The 24,648-nt window shown below is 37.3% G+C and overlaps 1 protein-coding gene across 1 annotated transcript in view; it reads right to left on the bottom strand.

Annotated features, from left to right (window-relative positions):
* Positions 1-24,648, bottom strand: part of EML5 (echinoderm microtubule associated protein like 5) — a 266,949-nt gene that overhangs the window by 152,084 nt on the left and 90,217 nt on the right. The window contains exons 9-10 of the mRNA XM_006839584.1: positions 8,716-8,972; positions 3,708-3,920 (exon numbers count right to left, since the gene is read on the bottom strand). Of these exons, the coding sequence (XP_006839647.1) occupies positions 3,708-3,920; positions 8,716-8,972 (470 nt within the window). The remainder of the gene's footprint in view (positions 1-3,707; positions 3,921-8,715; positions 8,973-24,648) is intronic.

The following is a 24,648-nucleotide window of genomic DNA, read 5'->3' as shown; positions in this document are numbered from 1 at the left end:
CTCCAGGTTCATTTAATCACCAAGGCTGTGTTTTCCAACTACTGATCCTTTTTTGTTTCCAATCTAAACATTCAAATTACCAGTAACTGTCAATACATCTTGATTGCATGTTTGATCAATTTCAAATTGAAGGTGGTAGAATTTTTCAATTTCATGTTCATTGACTTAAGTGTTGGTAAATGAACTGAAAAATATTGGTATTAACTGGTCTTCTTCCAGGCATATGGGAAGTATCTTTAGATAGATGACATTTTTCTTCAAGATAGATGTTGAAATGCTCTTTCTGACAATTAATGTGATTTCATTCCTCTTCAATTTGTCATTCCTGGTTTATCAGATTCAAAATGGCTAATACAAGTCCATTTCAGCTCACTGTTGTCGTTAGGTACCATCAAGTTGGTATCAACTCATTGCGACCCTATGCATAACAGAACGAAATACTGTCCAATCCTGCACCAACTTCACAATCATTGCTACATTTCAGGCCCCTGCTGCTGCCACTGTGCCCATCTATCTCATTGGGGGTCTTCCTCTTTTTCTCTGACCCTCCACTTTACCAAACATGATATCCTTCTCCAGGGACTGGTCCCTCCTGATAATATGTCTGAAGTATTTAAAAAGAAGTCTGGCCATGCTGGCTTCCAAGGAGTACTCTGGTTGTACTTCTTCCAATACAGAATTGTTTGCTCCTCTGGCGGTCCATGGCACTTTTAATAGTCTCCTCCATCACCATAGCTCAAATGCATCAATAATTCTTCTACAGTCTTCCTTGTGCATTGTTCAACTTTCACATGCATATGAGATCACTGAAAATACTATGGCTTGGGTCAAGCACAACTTAGTCCTGAAACTGACATCTTTGATCTTGAACACTTTAAAGAGGTTTTGTACAGCTGATTTGCCTAATGCATTATGTCCTTTGATTTCTTGATTGCTGCCTCCATGAGTGTTGGTGGTTGATCCAAGCAAAATGAAGTCTTTGACAACTTTAATTAGTTCTCCATTTATACGAATATTGTTTATTGATCCAGTGGTAAGGATTTTGTTTTTGGTGTTTTTTCTAATATTTATTGTGAATTGAGTGATAATTTACATGGGAGAACACTGGTTTTACATTCAGGCTACTGTATTTCATTTCATTGCAATGATTACAATCCCCTCAACACATCATCATTCAACAGTATTTGCTTCTGTTCCCTGTTTTTGTTTTTTTTTTTCCTTTGATGTACACAAAAACACTCAGGAATATATAATCATTTAAACAACCCAAGGGCACATTCTGAAAGTCTGCCTCCTGGCCACCAGCACACAGCCTTTCTCTTTCCATGAGTCTAGAATTCTCAGCTGCTCTATCTCTCTATGTCATCATCTCTGCCTCCATCTTTGGTGTCGCTGCTTCTCTGGATAGGGTCCCACATTCCACTTTTCTCCCTTGATGGTCCTAGGATCCTCTGTTCCTGGACTGTAAGATTAACTACGTCCCCCTTTATGTTACAAAACATCTACCTTTAGTTGTGAATCGCAGTTACTCATGATAGATTTTGTTTTCTTTACAGTGAAGTGCAAGCTGTAACTAAGGCTATGGTCTTTGATTTTCATCAGTAAGTACTTTAAAAGCCCTCTTTGTTTACAGTAAGCAAGGTTGTATCATCTGCATATCACAGGTTGTTAATGAGTCTTCCTCCAATCCTGAGGCCATGTTTTCTTCATATAATCCAGCTTCTCAGATTATTTGCTTAGCATACAGATTGAGTAAGTATGTCGAAAGAATACAACCCTGGTGCATACACCTCTCCTAATTTTAAACCATAAGGAGGTCCCTTGTTCTGTCTGAACAACTGCCTCTTGATCTATGTACAGGTTTCTTCCTTATGAGTAACTGTGTATAAGGTATCCTAGGAGCAAGTGGTGAACTTGAACCACTGACCTTGTGATTCAAACAGATCTTGCAGTCCAGCACATTAACCCACAGTGCCATACCAGGACTTCCATAGAATCTTTCAATATTTCAAATCGAGGCTTGAATTTTTTCTTCAGTTCCTTCAGCTTGAGCAATACTGAGTATGTTCTTTTGTGGTTTTCTAACCCCAGGTGTTTGCAAACTAATGCCTAGCATATTGATCTGCATGCATTCCATTCATTTTGGACTTCTAATTTTCCTAGATTCATATTTTGTACATTCCATGTTTCAATTATGAATACATGTTCGCAGCTGTTTCTTCTCATTTTAGTTGTACCTCATCAGCATATGAAGGTCCCAAAAGCATTGTTCCATCCCTATCAGAAAGGTCAACTCTACTGTGAGGAGGCAGCTCTTCACCAGTTTTATTGTGAGTGCCTTTCAGCATGAGGGGCTCATCTTTCTACACTCTATCAGACAATGTTCTGCTATTAGTCATAAAGTTTTCAGTGGCTGCCCATTATAAGAAGTGGTCCACCTTTCTTTCTTCCTAGTCTGTCTTAATCTGGAAGTTCTGGTGAAAGCTGTCCACCATAGGTGACCCTGATGGTATTTAAAAAACTGATGGCAGAGCTTCCAGCAGCACACAAGCCATCACAGCGTAACAAACTGATAGATGAGTGGGCTCAAGTTAATAAACCATAAAAAATGAAAACCTTTACATAAAATCTGACTTTATGAAGCAACTCTAGAAGTAGGGAGAAAAATATTTCTCTAAAAAGAAAGAGGTATAGTACATTCACATTGGTATGTGAATTCAAAAATATTTTTTAATAAAAATTTAATGACAAAAATATAGTAATGCATTAACCCATAGCACCACATATAATTTGTAGTCTAGACTCTCAAATGAAAAGGAATTTTGTCCCAGGTTGAAGTTTGTACTTGGAAGACTTTTGGGGGTAATATGGGGTTAGTGTGTTTTTGGCTGTACACCTGTTAGTTGTATCATGTTAGAAGCATGAGTTTATAATTGTCTTTATTTAGAGATTATGTATAGTTTAAAGAGATATGTACAGTTACCAAGTTGACAAAGGGTATAATGCTATAGTTAAAGTTTTGTGTCAACTTGTCTTAACCAAGATTGTTTAGCAGTTAAGATGTAGTTATCATCTCCGTATTATATAAGATTTAACATGATGCAATCAACCCATGATGTAATCGGAAGTGATCAGCCCTGATCTGATGTAATTATCCTATGTGTTATAAATCCTCACTTACAGAGTCCAGATGCAATCTACAGGATTGGATTTATCTAGAGTCAATCTCTTTTGAGAGAGAAAAGGAAAGAGAAGTGAGCAGAGTTTAAAGGGACCTAGTACTACCAATATCCACCAGTTGCCTGTCAACAACAACAAAAAGGAGTAGAATGTTCCTTTGGACCTGGTGTCCCTGAACTGTGAAGCTCCTAAATCCAGGGGAAGACTAATGATAAGATGTATGGAGATCTCCAAAGAATACTGAGTCTACAGATGCTGAAAAAAGGCAAAGAACTTTCCCCAGAGCCTACTGAGAGAAAGCCTTCTCCTAGAGCTCCAAATTTGGACTTCTAGCCTCCAAAACTGGGAGAGAATAAATTTCTGGTTGTTAAAGTGAAAATAATGTATGTAATAAAACATGAAAATAATTTTTAATCAGAAAAATGAAACTTACTTTAATTAACTATCTTCATTTTCATGAAACCTTTAACCAAATAACCAGTATGTTTTAAAGAGACATGTTACTTGATTTTTTTTTTTAAACATACCTTTTCTTAAACAAGGGTATCTGAATAATTTTACAACTCCATAGTCATCAGCTGTAACTAAAACTTGCCCAGAATAATTTCCATCTACTGAATTTATATCATTGGTGTCTGAATACTTGGGCCAAATTCCATTCACTTCAAGGCCTGAAACACATGTCCATGATGCCCAGCGAACACTTTTTATTTCTTCTTTACTTGTCACCTCTTTTCCACCTAAAAATAAACCAGAGTCTTAATTTAAAAACCTATTTCATGTGATGCTTACTCAAGTATAAATTATTTTGAAAACATGGTTAACTTCAAATATCTTCTTATTTAAATATCTTCCCAATTCCAGTTAGAACAGAATGCATAGATATGGGAATTCAGGCGAGGAGAAACTAGAATTAAAAACACTAAAAAATAAAGTTACTACAAAAACTATACTGAAATGAGATACACCTAGATTTGAAAATTATATGGCTTAGCTAATTTACCTATATAGAGAATAAAACAAAATCCTATTAAAATCATGATCCAGATTGGTCACAATCTGAAAATACAATGAGAGAGTAGCAAATACAGTGTTACAAAGGAAACCTAAGAAACACGGCTGAAGAAAAAGAAAGAACCAAGATCAAAAAGGAAAAAAAAAAAATGGGGAGCACTATATGTATGTATTAAGGTATGGTGGGTTTCGAGTTGGGTTGCTAACAGCAAGGATCCAACATCTACTCTGAAGCAGAAAGATGAGCATTCTACTCCTGTAAAGATTGACAGCCTCAAACACACTATAAAGGGTTGATAATGAGTTGGAACCAACTCAAGGGTATGTAACAACAATAATAACAAGTAAAGGATTGTAGTACTCAATCTCGATTATACACTGTTAATGAATAATTTTCTGGGATATGAATTCATTTAATTATGCAGTTTGTCTTATTTTAAAAGTTCTTGGAAGATAGTGAATAAAATTATGAGCATTTTTTCCATAACTCTGCATTTACTCTTTTCCTTTTAAGTATTTGACAGTATTTGACAGACAGTATTCTTTTCAAATTTAGTTAGCTATAACATATATAGCACATGTTAATATTTGCAAAGTTGATTAAAGCCAACCGCAACAAAATGAAAAATGGTGACAAATTTACAGTAATTGTCACTAGCAGTTAGGTGCTACCATGTCAGTTCTGACTCATTGGAACCTTATGCACAACAGAATGAAACACTGCCTGGTCCTGTGCCATCCTCACAATTGTTGTTAAGCTTCAGCCCAATGCTGCTGCCACTGTGCCAATCCATCTTGTTGGGGGACTTTCTCTTTTTCACTGACATTCCATGCTACCTAGCATGATGTCTTCTTTCAGGCACTGGTTCCTCCTGATAATATGTCTTAAGTATGTGAGACAAAGTCTCACCATTCTGGCTTCTAAGGAGTATTCTGGCTGTACTTCTTCCAATATAGATTTGTTAGTTCTGGCAGTCCATGTTACTTTTAATGGTTACTTTTATGGTGTTGATCCCCAACACCATAATTCAAATGAATCAATTTTTTTATGATCTTCCTTATTCATTATCCAACATTCACATGCATAAGAGCTATTGAAAATACCATGGCTTGGGTCAGACACACCTTAATCCTCAAACTGCTATCTTTGCTCTTGAACATTTTAAAGAGGCCTTGCGTAGCAAATTTGCCAAATATAATAAGTCATTTGATTTACTGACTCCTGCTTCCACGAGTGTTGATAGTGGATCCAAGCAAAACGAAGTCTGTGAGAACTTCAATCTTCTTCCATTTATCATGATGCTATTTACTGGTCCAGTGGTGAGGATTTTTGTTTTATTTACATTGAGGTGCAACCTATACTGAAAGCTATGGTCTCTGATATTAATAAGTATTTTAAGTCCTCTGCTTTCAGCAAGCAAAGTTGTATCATCTGCATATTGCAGGTTGTTAATGAGTCTTCCTCCAATCCTGATGCCATGTTTTTCTTCATATAATCCAGCTTCTGGATTATTTGCTCCGTATACAGATGAGTAAGTATGGTGAAAGAATACAACCTTGGCACACATCTTTCCTAATTTTAAATCATTCTGTGTTCCCTTGTTATATTTAAACCATCATCGTCTCTTGGTTTAAGTACAGATTCCTCATGCACACAATTAAGTGTTCTGGAATACTCATTCTCTGCAATGTTGTCCACAGTTTTTCATGATTCACACAGTGGAAATCCTTTGCACAGTCAAAAAAGCACAGATAAACATTTTTCTGGTATTCTCTGCTCTCATCCAAGATCTACCTGACGTCAGCAAGGATTTCCCTCATTCCACATCCTTGTCTGAATCCATCTGTAAATTCTGGCATATGTCTGTCCATGTACTGTTGTTGTAGCCATCCTTGAATTATCTTTAGTAAAATTTTACTTTCATGTGATATTGATGACACTGTCTGATGATTTTCACATTCCATTGGGTCACCCTTCTTTGGAATATGCAGAAACATGGATTTCTTCCAATCAGTTGGCCAATCAGTTGACATACATGAGGCTCCAGTGCTCTATCAGTTTGCTGAAAGACTTCTATTTGTACTCCTTCAAATTCCAGAGCCTTGGTCTTTGACAATGCCTTCAGCACGCCTTGAATTTCTTTCTTCAATAGCATTAGCTGTAGATCATGTGCTATTTCTTGAAACAGTTAAACATCGTCCATTTCTTTTTAGTATAGTGACTCTGTATTCTGCTTATCTTCTTTTGATACTTTCTGCATCACTGAGTATTTTGCCCATAGAACCCTTCAATATTACAAGTTCAGGCTTGAATTTTCTCTTCAGTTCTTTCAGTTTCAGATATGCTGTACCTGTTCTTTCTTTTTGGTTTTCCAGTTCCAAGTCTTTGCACATTTCATTATAATACTTGACTTTGCCTTCTCGAGGTGCCCTTCGAAAGTTTCTGTTCAGCTCTTTTATTTCCTCATTTCTTCTACTTGCTTTAGCATCTCTATGATGGAGAATAAGTTTCAGAGTCTCTTCTGACATCCATTTTGGTCTTTCCTGTCTTGTCTTCTTAATGACATTTTGATTTCTTCCTAAATGATGTTCTTGATGTCATCCCACAACTCTTCTGGTCTTCGGTCAATAGTGTCTAATGCAACAAATCTGTTCATGAGATTATCTCAAAATTCAGGTCAGATATGTTCATGGTCAAATTTTGGCTTTCGTTGACTTGCTTTAATTTTCTTCAGCTTCAGCCTGAACTTGCTTATGAGAAATTTATGGTCTGTTCCAAAGTCTTTTTCCATAGATGTAGTCATTTTGATTTCTGTGTATCCCTTCTGGTGAGGTTCATGTGTACAGTCATCTTTTAAGTAGTTTTTAAAAAATCTGCAATGGAAGAGTTATTGGCCTTGCAAAATTGTATGTGATCTTTAGCATAATTTCTATCACTAAGGTCATATTTTACAACTATCAATCCTTTCTCTTTGTTTCCACCTTTGCATTCCAATCACCAGTAATTATCAAGACATATTAATTACATGTTTGGTCAATTTCAGACAGCAGAAGTTTGTAGAATTCTTCAGTTTCATCATTATGGCCTTAGTGGTTGGTGAGTAAAGCTGAATAACAGTAGTATTAACTGGTCTTCCTTGTTGTTGTTGTTAAGTGCCATCAAGTGGGTTCTGACCTACAGCGACCCTGTATAGGGTTTCCTAGGAGCAGCTAGTGAGCTTGAATCACTGACCTTGCAGTTCAAACGGCTTTGCAGTCTGGTACATTAACTCACAGCACCACACCAGGACTCTGGTCTTCCTTGTAGGCATATGGATATTATCCTATCACAGACTGAATTATATTCCAAGACAGACCTTGAAATGTTCTTTATGATGAATGTGATACCATTCATCTTAATCTGACATTCCTGGCATAGTAAACCATACTGTTGTCAGGTTCAAAATGGCCAATACCAGTCCATTTCAGCTCACTAATGCCTAGGGTATTGATCTTTATGCATTCCATTTCACTTTTGACAACTTCTAATTATCTTAGATTCATACTTTGCACATTCCATATTCCCATTATCAATGGATGTTTATTGATGTTTTCCCTCAATTTGAATTGTGCCTTATCTACAAATGAAGGTCCCAAAAGTTCTACTCCATGTGCTTAATCACAATCAACTCTACTTGAGGAAGCATCTCTTCCCCAATAGTGTTTTGAGTGTCTTCCAATCTGAGGGGCTGACAATATTCAGGTGATATTCATCATGTTTCAATATTTTGGTGCTATTTGAGTGTTCCTTGCTATTTCATATGGTTTTCAGTGGCAAGACATTTAGAAGTAGTTCTCCTTTCCTTCTTCCTAATCTGTCCTAGTATAAAAGCTCAGTTGAAATGTGTCCATCACAGGTGTACTCTGCTGGTATTTAAAATACAGACGGCATAGCTTCCAGTATCACAGCAACATTCAAGCCACCATGGAACAAATAACTGAAAGACCTGTGCAGCAGTTATAGTTAATTAGTTTCACCCCAAAAATGATTGTCTGACTCTCTAATATATAATAAAGCCCTAGTGACACTATAGGATAAGCACTGGATTGTCAACCACAAGGTCAGCAGTCCAAACCTACCAACTGCTACATGAGAGAAAGATGAGACTTTCTGCTCCCATAGAGATTTACAGCCTCAGAAACCCTATACAGGGTAGCTATGAGTTAGAATCGACTCAATGGATATATATATATAAATAAAATATTATAGGATTTTACTATACTCACATAGAATGAAACTGAATATAAAATATGCCCGTGTTAGATGTTCCCAGCAAGAATTTTAGTTAAGAACCAAAAGGATTTCAATATAATAGAGCAGCCTTTTAGAAAAGACCACAGTACCCATAATATCAGCTCAGATCTTCTTCTTGGATTTCCTATAATCACATGTAACTTACATGCTACTTTTAGAGAAATTCTAATATATTTTATAGACTTTAAAAATCTGTAAGTTACATATAATTAATGCAAAGATTTTACCTGGCATCCTATAAAAAAGTCTTTTTCCATTTCCATCATTTGTCTGTAAGTATCTACTATCTGAGGACCAGTCCAGGTGAGTGATGAAACTAAGAGACCCAACACATTCCCCAACTTTCTTATAACGTTGAGCAACTCCGTAAACATCCACTGAGCTGTCATTGCACCCAACAGCAAGGTAAGTTCCATCTGGTGAGTACTTTAACTCATGAATTGCCTCCTTCCTATCTTTAATATGTACAACTTCTGTCATATCTCTGCAAGAGGAGAAAAAAAACAGACCATAAGTCATTGCAGAATTAATTTGGTTTTCAAGCATATATAAAGTGCTTAGAAGCCATAAAATAAATAGAAATGAGACAATCCGTATTAACTCAAGAATAATCATTTTGCCTAACAAAAACAATGTAAACTGGAAGTAGTGAAAAATGTTGACTTTCAGTTTGTAAATTACTTTTGTTCTATGTAGTTTAGGGTTACAAAATAAAGAAAATAAAGTCACAAAATTTTATGAATTTAGGAAATTCCTTATAATTATGGATTTTATGAAAAATGCTTAATTATAAATCCTACAATTTTAAACTACCAGGCGCTCCGCAGGAGAAAGATGAGGCATTCTGCTCCCATAAAGATTTACAGCCTCGGAAACCCTGTACAGGGTCGCTATGGGTCGAAAACGACTCGACGGCACTTAACAACAACAACAACAACAATTTTAAAATAATTTTTTTACAATAAAGTCTATTCAGGAGATAAAGAAGAAAATAATTATTTACTTTTACTTTAATAATAGATCTGAATGTTGTTGTTGTTAAGTACTGTGGAGTCGGTTATGACTCATAGTGACCCTGTACAGGGTTTCCGAGGTTATAAATCTTTATGGGAGTAGAAAGCCTCATCTTTCTCCCATGGAACGGCTGGTAGTTCTGAACTGCCGACCTTGAGGTTAGCAGCTGGATTCGTAACCACTACGCTACTAGATATCCTTATATCATTTTTAAGCACCACTCATCTGTCAGTTTGTCATACTGTGGTGGCTTCCATGCTGTTTTGATTCTGGAAGCTATGTCATTGGTATTTTAAATACTAGCAAGTTACACCCATAGTGAACAGGTTTCAGCTGAGCTTCCAGACTAAGACAAACTAGGAAGAAAGACAGGTGAACTATTTTTCAATGTTTAGCTACTGAAACCTTATGAATAGCAATGGAATAATGAAATGAAGCATTATGAATAACACCATAATACTGTCAGATATTAGTGCTAGAAGATGAGTCCCTCAAGTTGGAAGGCACTCAAAATACGACTGGAAAAAAAGCTGCCTCCTTAAAGTAGAATTGACTGTGATTATGTGAATGGAGTAAAGCTTTTGAGACCTTCATTTGCTGATGAAGCACAAATCAACTAAGGAGAAAACAATTGCAAACACACATTAATAATCAGAATATGGAACATATGAAGTATGAAGTTAGGAAAATTGGAAGTTGTCAAAAATTAAATAGAGAGCATTAGGATTGATATTCTACACATCACTGTTGTGTTATTAGCGCCATCATGTCGGTTCTGATTCATAGCGACCCTGTATAGTGATTCCGAGAAGCAGCTGGTGGGTTTGAACCATCGACCCCACATTCCAAATTGACCTTGTTGTCTAGTGCATTATCCTGAAGAGCCATACTAGGACTCCAGAACCCTAGACATTAGTGAACTCAAATGGACTGGTATTGACCATTTTGAATCTGACAATCATCTGGTTTACTAAGTCAGAATGACTAATTTAAGAGGAAATGTGTTGCACTCATCATTAAAAAAAAAAAAAAATTCAAGATCTATCTTGTAGTATGCTGCTATCGGTGATAGGATAATATTGATATGACAACAAGAAAGGCCAGTTAATACCACTATTATTCAAATTTACAACTGCAAACCACTAAGCCAGTGATGATGAAATGGAGTCATTTTAACAACTGCTTCAGTCTGAAGTTGATCTAGCATGCTATCAGCATGTATTGATAACTGCTGATGATTGGCATGCAAAGGTTGGAAACAAACAGAAAGGATCAGTAGTTGGAAACTATGGCCTTGGTGATACAAACAATGTTGGAGACCACATGATAGAATTTTGAAAAACCAATGACTCATTCATTGCCAGTACTTACTATAAACAACATTAAAGACGACTGTACACAAGGACCTCACCCGATAGGATATACAGAAGTCAAATTGACTACATCTTTGGGAAGAGACAGTGGAAAAGCTCCACATTGTCAGGTAAAACAAAGCCAGGGGCACACTGTGGAACAAACCATCAATTACTCATATGTAAGTTCAATCTGAAGCTAAAAAAAATTAAAACAAGTCCACAAAAGCCAAAATATGACCTTTAACATATCCCACCTGAATTTAGAAATCATCTGAAAAACAGATTTGATGCATTAGACACTAATGACCAAAGACCAGTAAGCATTGTGGGATCGTATCAAGAACATCAAACAGAAATAAAGCAAAAGATCACTAAGAAGTCAAGAAAGAAAACGACCAAAGTGAATTTCAGAAGAGACCCTCAAACTTGCTCTCCAGCATAGAGATGTTAAAGCAAATGGGAGAAAAGAGGAGGTAAAAGAGCTGAAGAGAAAATTTCAAAGAGCAGTTGGAGCAGTCAAGTGTTATAATGAAATGTGCAAAGAACTGAGAAAACCAAAAGGGAAGAACACATCCAGCATTTCTTAAGCTGAAAGAACTGAAGTAAAAAAATTCAAGCTTCAACTTACAATACTACTGAAGAATTTTACAGGCAAAACATTGAATGTGGCAAAGCATCAAAAGAAGATGGAAGGAATACACAGCATCAATGCTATGAAAAAGAAATGGCCAATGTTCAGTCATTTTAAGTGCTCGTACATGATCAAGAGCCAATGGTATTGAAGGAAGAAGTTGAAAGTGAACTGAAGACATTCACAGAGAACATTTTCTGGGAATTGATGGAATATAAATTGAAATCGCTCAACAAACTGATGCAGCACTGGAGACATTCACTCATCTATGCCAAGAAACTAGGAACACAGCTACCCAGCCTACTGATTGGAAGAGATCCATATTCGTGGCTATTCCAAAGATAGGTGACTCAGTGAAATGTGGAAATCATCTGACAATATCATTAAATCACATGCAAATAAAATCTTGCTAAACATACTTTAAAAATCGCTCTAATAGTACATTAACAGGGAACTACCAGAGATTAAAGTTGGATTCAGAGGACATGGAACAAAGATATCATTGCTGATGACAGATGAATCTTGGATGAAAACAAAGAATATCAGAAAGATGTTCATTTGTGCTTTGTTGACTATGCAAAGGGTTCTGATTGTGTGGATCATGACAAGCTATGGACAACACTGTGAAGGATGGGCATTCCAGAACCCTTAATTTTCCCCATGAGGAACCAGTATGTAGACCAACAGACAGTTGTTCAAACAGAACAAGGGAACACTGAATGTTTAAAATCAGAAAACATATGTGCCAGGGTTGTATTCTTTCAGCATACTTATTCAGTGTGTACACTGAGCAAATAATCTGAGAAGCTGGATTACATGAAGAAGAACATGGCATCAGGATCGGAGGAACACTCATTAACCTGCAATATGTAGATGATACAGCCTTGCTTGGTGAAAGCTAAGAGGATTTGAAACATTTGCTGATGAAGATCAAAGAGCACAGCCTTTAGTATGGGTTGCACTTCAATGTAAAGAAGACAAAAATCCTCACTAATGGACCAATAAATAGCATCCTAATTGAAGATATCAAAGATTTCATTATGCTCAGATCAATCATCACTTATGAAAGCAGCAGTCAGGAAATCAAAGGACATATTGCATTAGGCAAATCTGCTGCACAAGACCTCTTTAAAGTGTTCAAGAGCAAAGATGTTAGTTTGAGGACTAAGGTGCGCCTGACCCAAGCCATGGCATTTCCAACAGCCACATTAGCATGTGGAAGCTAGACAATGAATAAGGAAGACCACAGAGAAATTGATGAATTTGAGTTTTGGTGTTCGAAAGAATATTGAAAGTACTATGGACTGCCAGAAGAACAAACAAATCTGTGTTGGAATAAGTACAGCCAGAATGCTTCATCTCTCATTAAATGGATTGGCACAGTGGCATCAGCAATGGACTCAAGCATTATGATTGTGAGGATGGTGAAGAACTGGGAAGTGTTTCATTTTGTTGTGCAGCGAGTTGCTATGAATCTGAGTCAACTCCATGGCACCTAACAACAATGGTTTTTATAGTAATATACTATGAAGTCCTGGTGTGGCACTGTGGGTGTGTATGCTGGATTACAAAGTTAGTTTGAACTGCAAAGTAGGTGGTTTAAGCTTACGAGCTGCTCCTTGGAAAACCTATACAGGATCACTATGGGTTGGAACTGACTCAACAGCACTAAACAACAATAGCACTACCATTATAAAAGCTATATAAAGATATATACTCAGATATATTATCTTTACTGACTTTTAAAACTAGAATGCAAATTCCTACTAGTTCAGCACTGCACTGACCAATTAAATTTTTTTTCAGTGATGCTTTACAATGTAGTTTCATACTAATATTTATATAGTCCTAAAAATGGATAAACATTTAATTGAATGCTACAGCATTTCCACTGTAGTGAAAGCTTTGGAGTGCTGGTGTGGCGCTCTAGGATAAGCACTAGAAAGAAAGGCCAGTTTGAACTGCAAGGTCAATGATTCAAAACTCACCAGCCCCTCCCTGGAGACCCAAATTCAGGGTTGCTATGAGTCGGAAATGACTTGATTGCACTTAAGAACTACAAACATTTCCAAAGTTGTGGAGTCAATTGGGGAGGAGGGAGAAAGGAGCAGTGCAAGAGAGGGAAGGGCAGGGAGGAAATGAGAATTCCTATTTTCACTTAGTGCCACAGATGTGTATCAATATAAATTTTTCATTACTCATCTGAAATGTTCTGAGCAGATAATTTTAAATTGCAAGAGTAAATGGATGTTTCCAAATCTCTAAAGGTTTAAAATACACAATTTAGAGCAATCAGACTCAAATTTCCTTCCATAACTCTGAGTACTTAGTTTGTTTCAGTCTATTAGGCATACAAAGATGAACTCACCCCTCTTCTGTGGGAGATAGTTATTAAGTAATTAAGATAATATGTGAAGAGTGCTCAACATAATACATGGTGTTATGTAGGAAATACTGGAAGAGGGGCCAATAATAGACTAAAGGCAAGAAGGGGCCAAGGAAAGGAGTTATCTGCTTTGAGTATAAAACCTAAGGAATTTGGCCAAGTGTGAAAGAGCTGGCAGTTTACCAGGAAGATAACACAACAGGAGTCTAAGTATGTTGAATAGGGGCCCTGTATAGGGTTTCCAAGGAGCCACTGGTGGATGAACTACTGACTTTGTGATTAGCAGTCCAGTGTACATTCTACAATGCCACACCAGGACTCTAAAGTATAGAAGCATAAAAGTACAAGGCATTATTTGAGGCATAGTGGTTAAAATGGAATGCACATACAAGAATAAATAGGAAAGATACTGATTGATATGGTTTAAGAAATAAATTGAGGACAATCTGTAAAGGATTTGCTATGTTGCCAAGGAATTTGTATTTCACCCTGATGTTAATCATATAAAAACTGAGATAAAAATCAGCTCTTAAGAAAAACAGAAACAAACACAGAAAAGAACAAAGAAAAGCTGTATATGTGATAAAAACTGGTATCAATTCACCAAAAATTTATTACTCCTTCTTCCTGGAATACTGGAGTGGTGCTGTGGGTTAATGCGCTGGACTGCAAACTTGGTTGGAACCACAAGTTGGTTCAAGCTCACCAACCAAGCCTCGGATACCCTATAACAGAGTTGCTATGAGTTTGAATCAACTCAATGGCACTTAACAACATCAACAACTTTCTAGACTTAATTTCCTGGTGTCTCTTGCAGTTAGATTAACCATGTGCCAGAGTTCTAGAAATGATGAGTCATTTCCAAGTCATGTTTTTCAGGTAGCAGACATATACCCTCTTATGAATCCAGCTTGAATTTCTGGCAATTCTCTGTCGATTTACTGCTGCAACCATTTTTTGAATTATCTTCAGCAAATTTTACTTGAATAGGGTGTGGCACTACATTTACTGATGAAGATCAGAGAGCACAGCCTTCGGTATGGATTGCATCTCAATGTAAAGAAAACAAAAATCCTCACCACTGGACCAATAAACAACATTCTTATCAATGGAGAAAAGACTGATGTTGTCAAGGACTTCATTCTTCTTGGATCAACTATCAACACTAATGGAAGCAACAGTGCTGCACAAGACCTTTTTTAAAGTGTTGAAGACATGTCAGCTTGAGGACTAAGGTGTGCCTGACCCAAGTCATGGTGTTTTCAATAACCTCATATGCATGCAAAAGCTGGACAGTGAATAAGGAAGACCGTAAAAGAATTGATGTATTTGAGTTATGTTGGTGGAGAATACTGAAAGTGCCATGGGCTGCCAAAAGAACCAATAGATCCGTTTTGGAAGAAGTGCAGCTAGAGTGTTCCTTAAAGCCAAGATGGCCAAACTTCGTCTCTCATACTTTGGACATATTGTCAGGAGGGAACAGTCGCTGGAGAAGGATATCATGTTTGGTAAGGTGAAGGGTCAGAGAAAAAGAGGAAGATCCCCAGTGAGATGGATTGGCAAAGTGACAGCATAGATGGACTCAAGCGTGGCAACAGTAGTGAGGTTGGCCCAGGATTGGGCAGTGTTTCCTTCTGCTGTGCATAAGGTCACTATGGGTGGGTTCCGACTTGATGGCACATAACAACAACAACAAGGGTGTGGCGCTGTGGGTTAATGCACCAGACTGCAAAGCCAAACGTTTGAACTGCAAGGTCGGCAGTTCAAACTCACCAGCTGCTCCTCGGAAATCCTACATAGGGTTGCTATGGGTTGGAACCGACTCAACAGCACTTAACAACAACAAATGATATCAGTGATATTGTATGGAAATTTCCACATGCTATTGCATCCTTTCTTGGAGGGAGAACAAATATGGAACTGCTCTGATCAGTTGGCCACATAGTTATTTTCCAAATTTTTTGCATAGATGAATGAGTGTTTCCAGCACTGTATCCATATGTTGAAATATCTCAATTGGTATGCTGCCAACTTCTGAAGCTTTGTTTTTAGCCAATGTCTTCAGTTCACTTTGGACTTCTTCCTCCAACACTATCAATTCTTGACTTATGCTACCTCCTGAAATGGTTGAACATCACCCAATTTCTTTTGGTCCAGTGACTATGTGCATTCTGGTGATGCTCTTATGCTTCCTGAATCATTCAATATCTTGCCCATAGAATCTTTCAATATTGCAGCTTCAGGCTTGAATTTTTTCTTAAATTCTTTCAGCTTAAGAAATGCTAAGCTTGTTCTTCCCCTTTGGTTTTTCAACCCTAGGTCTTTGCACATTTCATGGTAACACTTTACTATGCCATCTCAAGCCATCCTCTGAAATCTGTTTAGCTTTTTTATGTCATTGCTTCTTCTATTTAATTTTGCTATTCTACATTTAAGAGCAAGTTTCAGTTTCTCTTAACATCAGTTTTTGTCTTTTTAATAACAAGAAAGTCTTTTTAATGATCTTTTCTTTCTTCATACACGATATCTAAGTCATTCCACAACTCGTCTGGTTTGGTCATTAGTATTCAACAATGTGCCAAATCTATTCATGGGACGGTCTCTAAATTCAGGTGGGATATACTCAAGGTTGTACTTTGACTCTCATAGACTTGTTTTACTTCCTATGCAAGTTCTAGTTGAAGCTGAAGACAAGTAAAATAAGTCCTGCAGTCAGTCCCTGGTCTCCCTGACTGATGACACGGAGCTTCTCCATCATATTTTCCCACACATGTAGTCAATTTGACTCCTGCCCATGTATACAGTTACTACTCATGTTGTGTTGAAAAAGGTATTTGCAATGAATTCATCATTGGTCTTCTAAAATGCTATCATGCCATTTCTGAAATAATTTGTATTACCAAGAACATATTTTCGACTTACCAAGTCAACTTCTTTGTTTCCATTTACTTCTAACCACAAGTAAATTATTAATGCTTCCCGATTAGCTGTTTGATCAATCAGATGGCAGACACTGTTAAAAACTAAAAAACTTCAAGATCTTCATCGTTAGCATTACTAGTAGGTGCATAAATTTGAATACTAATTGTATTAACTGATCTTCCTTGTAGACATGGATATTAAGCTATTACTGGCACACTATCATTACACAGCGGGGAGGGAGGGGGACTATTAATTACAGTAGTTAGTGATTACCTAACAAAACAGTCTACAGTCTACAAATAGAAAACTCCAAGACAGACCCAGAATTATAATATCAGAATCATCTGTATTTTTTTTTTAACTTTCTTGGCTAAATCCACTTTTGCCTCAGATCCTGCAACTTGCAATAACCTTTTCCTATGCAGAGCTCTATCCAGGGTTACTAGGCACCAACTCGAGGGCACTTAACAACAACAAAGCAAAGCCCTGGTAGTGGAGAGAATGCCCAGGTCTGAATTCACTGCACAGGAGAATGGTAAGGCTTTTTGCTCCTATAAAGATTTACAGTCTTGGAGACCATATGAGTGGGAACTTACTCAACAGCATACAACACTACAAAGCAAAGATTTATAATGCTGTCTCTACCTTTTTCTCAGCAGCGCTTTGCTTTAAGTTATAATTAAATTAATACATATAATTTTCCTTAGCTCGACATCTATCCATCAATCTAGAACTAAATGGTGCAAGATGTTCAAGAAAATATTCAAGGCACTATCAGATAACTTTCATATTTTAAGCCTCTTCTATTAGAGATATTATAATTCCAATCTTATTCATAAATGTTAATTAATTAGAATTATTTGCATATTTTTTCTTATTATTCTAGAGGTTTATCTGCTATCAATTAAATAAAGAAATGTATTATTATCCCAGGTTGTTTCTTGCTCTGCTTTCATGCCCCTTACCCACTAACACACACACACTTTCTCTCATATAGTAGAAACCAGTAATGATGGAGGTACATTGATCTTATAGTATGTTGTTGTTAAGTGCTGTAGAGTTGGTTCCGACCCATAGCGACCCTGTATAGGGTTTCCAAGGAGAAACTGGTGAGCTTGAACTGCCAACCTTGCAGTTCAAATGGCTTTGCAGTCTGGCACATTACCCCGCAGCACACCAGGAATCCACTGTTATGTCAGTACTATGAATTATATAACTACTCTCTTTCTCAAGAATATATCTCTCTGACAAATTTAGAGGAAAGAAGATTATTAAATCTATTATTTGAATACTATGGCTTCTTTAAAAAAAACAGAATGAGCAAAAGCCTGACAATACTCATATATGATCATTTTTAACACATCATGGAAGTAAAGGGGTACTTTACTCAGGCGCATTAACCCACAGCGTCACACCAGGACTCCATCCCTGGGCAGTAGGAAAGGGAAAGGTCCATGTTCCAGAGGAGAGGGTAATATATGCAAGAGTTAATGGCAGGAGAAAGTAACTAAATTCAGGTTAGGCTAGCATGGTTATACTACTAAAAGTCAAGGGAGCTTTGTTGTGAGATGAGTTTGTTGGGTTGTTTGAGGGAAAATCACAGAAGTTCCCAGAAGTCTTATTAAAATTTTGGGTTTAATTTGTGAATTTAAATTAGGGTTGGGATGTACTACACAGATTACTAACCTGGCTGCAATGTAAAAAACAAATAGAAGGAGTAAAGTGTAAAATCAAAAGAGGTGTTTGCACAGACATCAGACATAAACTGGTTAGAAATATATATGGTAGTAGTTGTTGCTAAGTGCTGTCAGGTTGATTCTGACTCATAGCAACTCTGTATAGGATTTCTAGGAGTGGCCGGTGGGTTTGCACTGCAGCCCTTATGGTTAGCAGTCCAGTGCTTACCCTACAGCACCACACCAAGACCCCAGAAATATTATTATTATAATTTATATTATACATAGTCTAAAGACTATGGTGGTAACTTGGAGGACTAAGTTGCACCTAACCCAAGTTGTTATATTTCTAATCCCATGATATGTATGCAAAAGATGGACAATGAATAAAGAAGACCAAAGAAGAATGGATGCCTTTAGATATGGCACTGGTAAAGAATATTGCATATACACTGGACTTCCAGAGAAAAAAAAACAAAGCTATCTCGGAAGCAAACAAAGTACAGTCAGAAGTTCCTTAAAAGCCAGAATGGCAAGACTTTGTCTCATATACTTTGGACATATTATCAGGAGGGACCAGTCTCTGGAGAAGAACATCATACTTGGTAAAGTAGAGGGCCCATGAAAAAGAGGAAGACCCTCAATGAGGTGGATTGATACAATGGCTGAAGCAATGGGTTTAAACATATCAACAATTTTGAGGATGGCACAGAATCAAGTAGTGTTTTATTCTGTTGCAGTATGAGTTGTCATTAGCTGGAACTGACTCAGCACCACCTAACAACAACAAAAACAATAATAAAGTATGATAGTATGTAATATATACTATATGTTAGAGATGATACAGTAATTTTATACACAGCCCTGGTATAGTACTGTAGGATAATCACTGGATTGCAAGGTTGGTTTGAACCACAAGGTGGGCAGTTCAAACTCACCAACTGCTCCCTGGAAATCCTATACAGGATCACCATGAGTTGGAACAGATGTGATGGCACTTAACAACAACAATTCACAAACCTTAATTAAAATGCTCCAGGATGCAAAAATAGATTAGCAATCATGGATTGGGGGGAGAGAGATTAAGAATATCCTACATTTTGAACTTGTAGAAGAGAATGATAATGAAGCCATTCACAAGGATAGGGCCGAGAGCAAAAGATCAGTTTGGGAGGGAGAATCAGGGGTCCAATTTTAGATATGCTGAGTTGGAGTTGCCTCAGAGACATCTAACAAATGTTAAGTAAGCAAGTGGATATACACAACTGGAGTTTAGAGGAGCTATCAGGCTGATTTGAGGGTCATCAGGCTATGGTTGTTGATGGTTGATCCTAGCAAAATGAAGTCTTTGACATCTTCAATCTTTTCTCCATTTACATGGATGTTGTTTATTGGTCCAGTGGTGAGGATCTTTGTTTTCTTTACATTGCGGTGCAACTGATACAGAAGTCTGTGGTCTTGATCCTCAACAGTTAAGTATTTTAAGCCCTCTTCACTTTAAACAAGCAAGGTTGCATCATTTGCTTATCACAGGTTGTTATTGAGACTTCCTCCAATCCTGATGCCACGTTTCTTCATGTAATCCAGCTTCTCAGATTATTTGCTCAGCATACAGATTGAATTAAGTATGGTGAAAGAATACAACCCTGGCACACACCTCCCCTAATTTTAAACCATCCAGTGTTCCTTGGTTCTGTTCGAACTGTCTCTTGGTCTAGATACATAAGCACATGTACATGAGCATAATAAAATGTACTGGAACACTCAGTCTCCATAACGTTGTCCATAGTTTGTCATGATCCACACAATCGAAAGCCTTTCTGTAGCCAATAAAGCACAGGTAAACATCTTTCTTTGGAATGGACATAAATATAGCTCTCTTCTAGTCAGTTGACTAAGTAGCTGTCGTCCAAATTTCTTGGTATAGATGAGTGCCTCCAGTGGTTCAGCAGTTTGTTGAACAATTCCAATTTGTATTCCATTAATTCCTGGAGCTATGTTCTTTGTCAATGCCTTCAGTGCACACTGTACGTTTTCCTTCAGTATACATATAAATGGAGATAATATTGAAGCTGTCAAGACTTCATTTTGCTCGGTTCAACTATGAACACTCATGGAAGCAGCAGTCAAGAAATCAGTCAACATATTGCATTAGCAAATCTGCTGCACAAGACCTCTTTAAAGTGTTCAAGAGTATGGATATCAGTTTGAGAACTAAAATGTGCCTGATCTAAGCCACAGTATTTTCAATAACCTCATATGCATGCGAAAGTCGGACAATGAATAAGAAGATTATAGAACAATTGATGAATTTGAGTTATGGTGTTGGAGGAGAATATTAAAGTACCATGGGCTGTCAAAAAAACAAACCAATCTATGTTGGAATAAGTACAGGCAGATGCTCCCTGTACGCCAGGATGGCCAGACTTCATCTCTCATACTTTGGGCATATTGTCAGGAGGGACCAGTTCCTGCAGAAGGATATCTATCATGTTTGGTAAAGTGGAGGGTCAGAGAAAAAGAGGAAGGCCCCCAATGAGATGGAGTGGTATAGTGGCATCAGCAATGGGCATAAATATAGCAACCATGAGGCTGGTGAAGGACCAGGCAGTTTTTCATTCTGTTGTGCATAGGGTCACTGGGAGTTGGCACCTAATAACAACAACAGGTTATGGTGGTAACAGAAGCCAAGGGCAGGATGAGACTACCTAGAGAGAAGTCCAGAGTGTAGAGAGGAGAGAGTCTAGGTCTGATATTTGAAGAACTCCAACATTTACTGTCTGGGTCAAAAGTAATTAGCCCATAAAGGAAATGAGGCCAAAGAAGTAGGCTGAAAACAGAGTGTGAGCTAATGCTTAAAAACCATGGAAGAGACTCTTTCCAGAATGAGCATGTGGTTATAAAGGTCAGATACTATGCAGAGTCATGTTACATGATAACTGACCCATGTTTCCTGGTTTTAGAAACTTAAGGTGCTTTTGGTGAAGACTTTTCAATGCAAAGATGAAGGCAAAAGACATATTGAAATGGAAGTAGAAAACTGATGAATTAACTGAAAGAAAGTTTAGACGATTCATTGAGAATTTTACCATAAAAGGGAGGAGAACAGAGACGTGATAGAGAAGGACTTAGGTTCAAGACAGAAAATTAAAGAGTTAATTTTTAAAGCCAGGAAACAACTTATGAAATGACTACTCCCAAGAACATATAAAATATACACAGGTAAAATTTTTAAAAATAAATGAGTGGTTAGTGAAATAACTATCATTATCCTTTTAAGTTGATATAATGTGTTGCTGTTAAATGGAGTCGGTTCTGACTCATAGCAACTCTGTATATGGTTTCCAAGGAGCAGCTGGTGGGTTTGAACTGCCGAACTTTTGGTTAGTAGTCCAGTATTTATAAGCACTACATTAGGACTCCTGATATAATGTACAGAGAGACAGAAGATTAGACACTTGTGGAACGTAAAATAACAATTTTAACATATCCCCCCTCTTTAATGTTTTTACAATTACTGTGGACCCTACATCCTGCAGGAAATTTTGCTTGATCTCCACATATCTTACAACTGCTTGTGAAACTTTTCACAGGCTTCTCCTTAAGTATTCATGCAAATGAACAGAAAATTAGAGTTTATACCATAATATAACCCCCAAAAATTCAAAGTTTGATCTATGTGTATTTAAATTTATTTTCTGTTTTTTAAATATTTGGACATTTTCACTGACTCTGATGTTGTTGTTGTTAGGTGCCACTGAGTCAGTTCCAACTCACAGAGATCTTATGTACAACAGAACGAAAAAGTGCACAGTCCTGCATCATCCTTACATCGTTGTTAGATTTGAGTACACTGCTGCTGCCACTGTGCCAATCCATCTCGTTTTTGCTGACACTCTACTATACCAACCATGATTTTCCTCTCTAGAGAATGGTCTATCCTAATAATACATCCAAAGTATGAGAGATGAAGTCTTGCTATCCTGGTCTCTAAGGATCATTCTGGCGGTACTTCTTCCAACACAGATTGGTTTGTTCTTCTGGAAGTCCAAGGTATTAGTCTATGAAACTGTTATTGTTAAATGCCATAGAGTTGGTTCTGACCCATAGCAAAAATGTATAGGGTTCCCAAGTGAACTTGAACTGCCGACCTTGCGGTTCAAACTGACAATGCAGTCTAATGAATTAACCCACAGCACCACACCAGGACTCCTCAATGATATTCCTTTTAAAATTGGTAACCTTTTTTATCATAATGAACATATGTTCTAGGAAGAGAGAACCTGTATTTATCTTTTGACTACTCCCTGGTCTACCACCTAACACCCCAATTTAATAATCAGGGTGTTAAAATTCTAGTCCATTCTTTGTTCCTCCAACCAAAATGTAACAGTTTCTTCTGAGGATATTTCAATTGTGCCACTGTAGGATACTCACTGGACTGCCAACCACAAGATTGGTGGTTCAAACCCACCAGACACTCCTTGGAAACCCTATACAAGGTTGCAATGAATCAGAACCAACCTGACTGCATTTAACAAGAACATACTTATGAATTCTGTACTACTGTATTGAAAATACACAGGAAGTCAAGAAGATATAGTGACCAGGTAAATTTAGAAAGATTAAGAATATTTTGTGAGCTAGAATTTCATGGTTAAACTATGAAGCATTTTATAGTCAGAATAATAATTGCAATGATCCTATTAGCAATGTAGAACTGAAATACTAAAATACTGACTTATGAGGGATAAAAACTTATTCTCCCAGTTCCTTGCATAGGAAACTGGAAACACTAGGTAAATGCAGAGTTAGAAAGTATAATAACCACTATTCTTTAATGCATACCCGTATATGATAGAAACTTGAGGTACTTAACATGAGCTTTAAATTCTTACGAAACCTTTGTAAGGTAAGTATTTCAATTCCAATACTTCCAACAGTTGCAATTCTAATCGACCAAGAAAAATGAGGTTGATTACAAATATTAAACATTTTTTCATAATTAACATCCAGGTGTTTCTCATTTATGATTTCTAACCTTAGCACACATTAGATATTAACCAACAAATGAGCAGAAATGAGAATACATATTCAATCTTTTGATTGTGATTATGTTACACAGATTCTAAAATCAACAACAAATCAATACCTACATTATAAATGTATTGAGAGCCTACTGGAGACCTGGTGGGACGTTGTAGGATAAGCACTAGACTGTTAACCAAAGGTCGGTGTTCCAAACCCACCAGCTGCATCTAGGAACCTCTATAAAGGGTCACAATGAGTCAGAACTAACTCAATAGAATTTACCTGGGTAATTTCATAGTCTTTCATCTAAATCATCTTAGTTTATCAAGCTGTTTTGACTATATATATATATATATAAAACTCTGGGGTAAACTTAATTAATATTCAATTACATCGTTAAAGTGGATTATTAAAAATCCATTTAAGGAGAACAAACAAGATGGTGGATTGGGTAGAAGTGCAGTGAGGAGCTCCATCAGCAACAAAACAGACTACCAGACAATGCTGGCTCAGAGAATGGTGCCAGAACTCTGAACCACATGTAAAGGAATATTTAGAATGTTGGGAGACTTACAGCTAGGGGAATTTGTAACAGAAGCAAGAAATCCATTGCTTTCTCATCCAAGACACTCAGCTGCTCCTAGAGCCACCATCTTGGGTGAGACAAAGTGGGGGAAGGATTAGAGCTGTCACAGACACCTGACAGAAACGCAGAGATAAAGGTGTGGACATTCTTTTTTTTTTCTTTTTTTTTTGCATCTATTCATTGGCCTCTCACTATCTGCACACCTCCATTCAGGTGAGTAGAGGGAGTGACTGAGTGGGTGGACACCCCACCCCCACCCCCTAGGTTCTACTACATATGCCCACAGATTGCCTTGAAATTTAAAGTGGCAGTGCAACCAAACGGCAGTGCAAAATGGGCACAGCCAGCTCTGACCTGTTTATCACTAGGAAAATGGCCTGAACGAGGATTGTGGAGCAAAACAGGCAGACTAAAAAGGAAAATAGGCTGAAATTAAATCATGAGTTACATCACAACGACCAACAATGGCATCTTCAAACTTCTCAGGAAGAAGAGTAAAAAGAAAAGCCCATGTCCTGATCACATCTGCCTAGAGACAATCAGAAAGCATAAAAAATAC

The sequence above is a fragment of the Chrysochloris asiatica genome, unplaced genomic scaffold, assembly GCF_000296735.1.
Source record: "Chrysochloris asiatica unplaced genomic scaffold, ChrAsi1.0 scaffold00025, whole genome shotgun sequence".
NCBI lineage: Eukaryota > Metazoa > Chordata > Mammalia > Afrosoricida > Chrysochloridae > Chrysochloris > Chrysochloris asiatica.
This window is presented reverse-complemented; position numbering and strand designations above follow the sequence as displayed.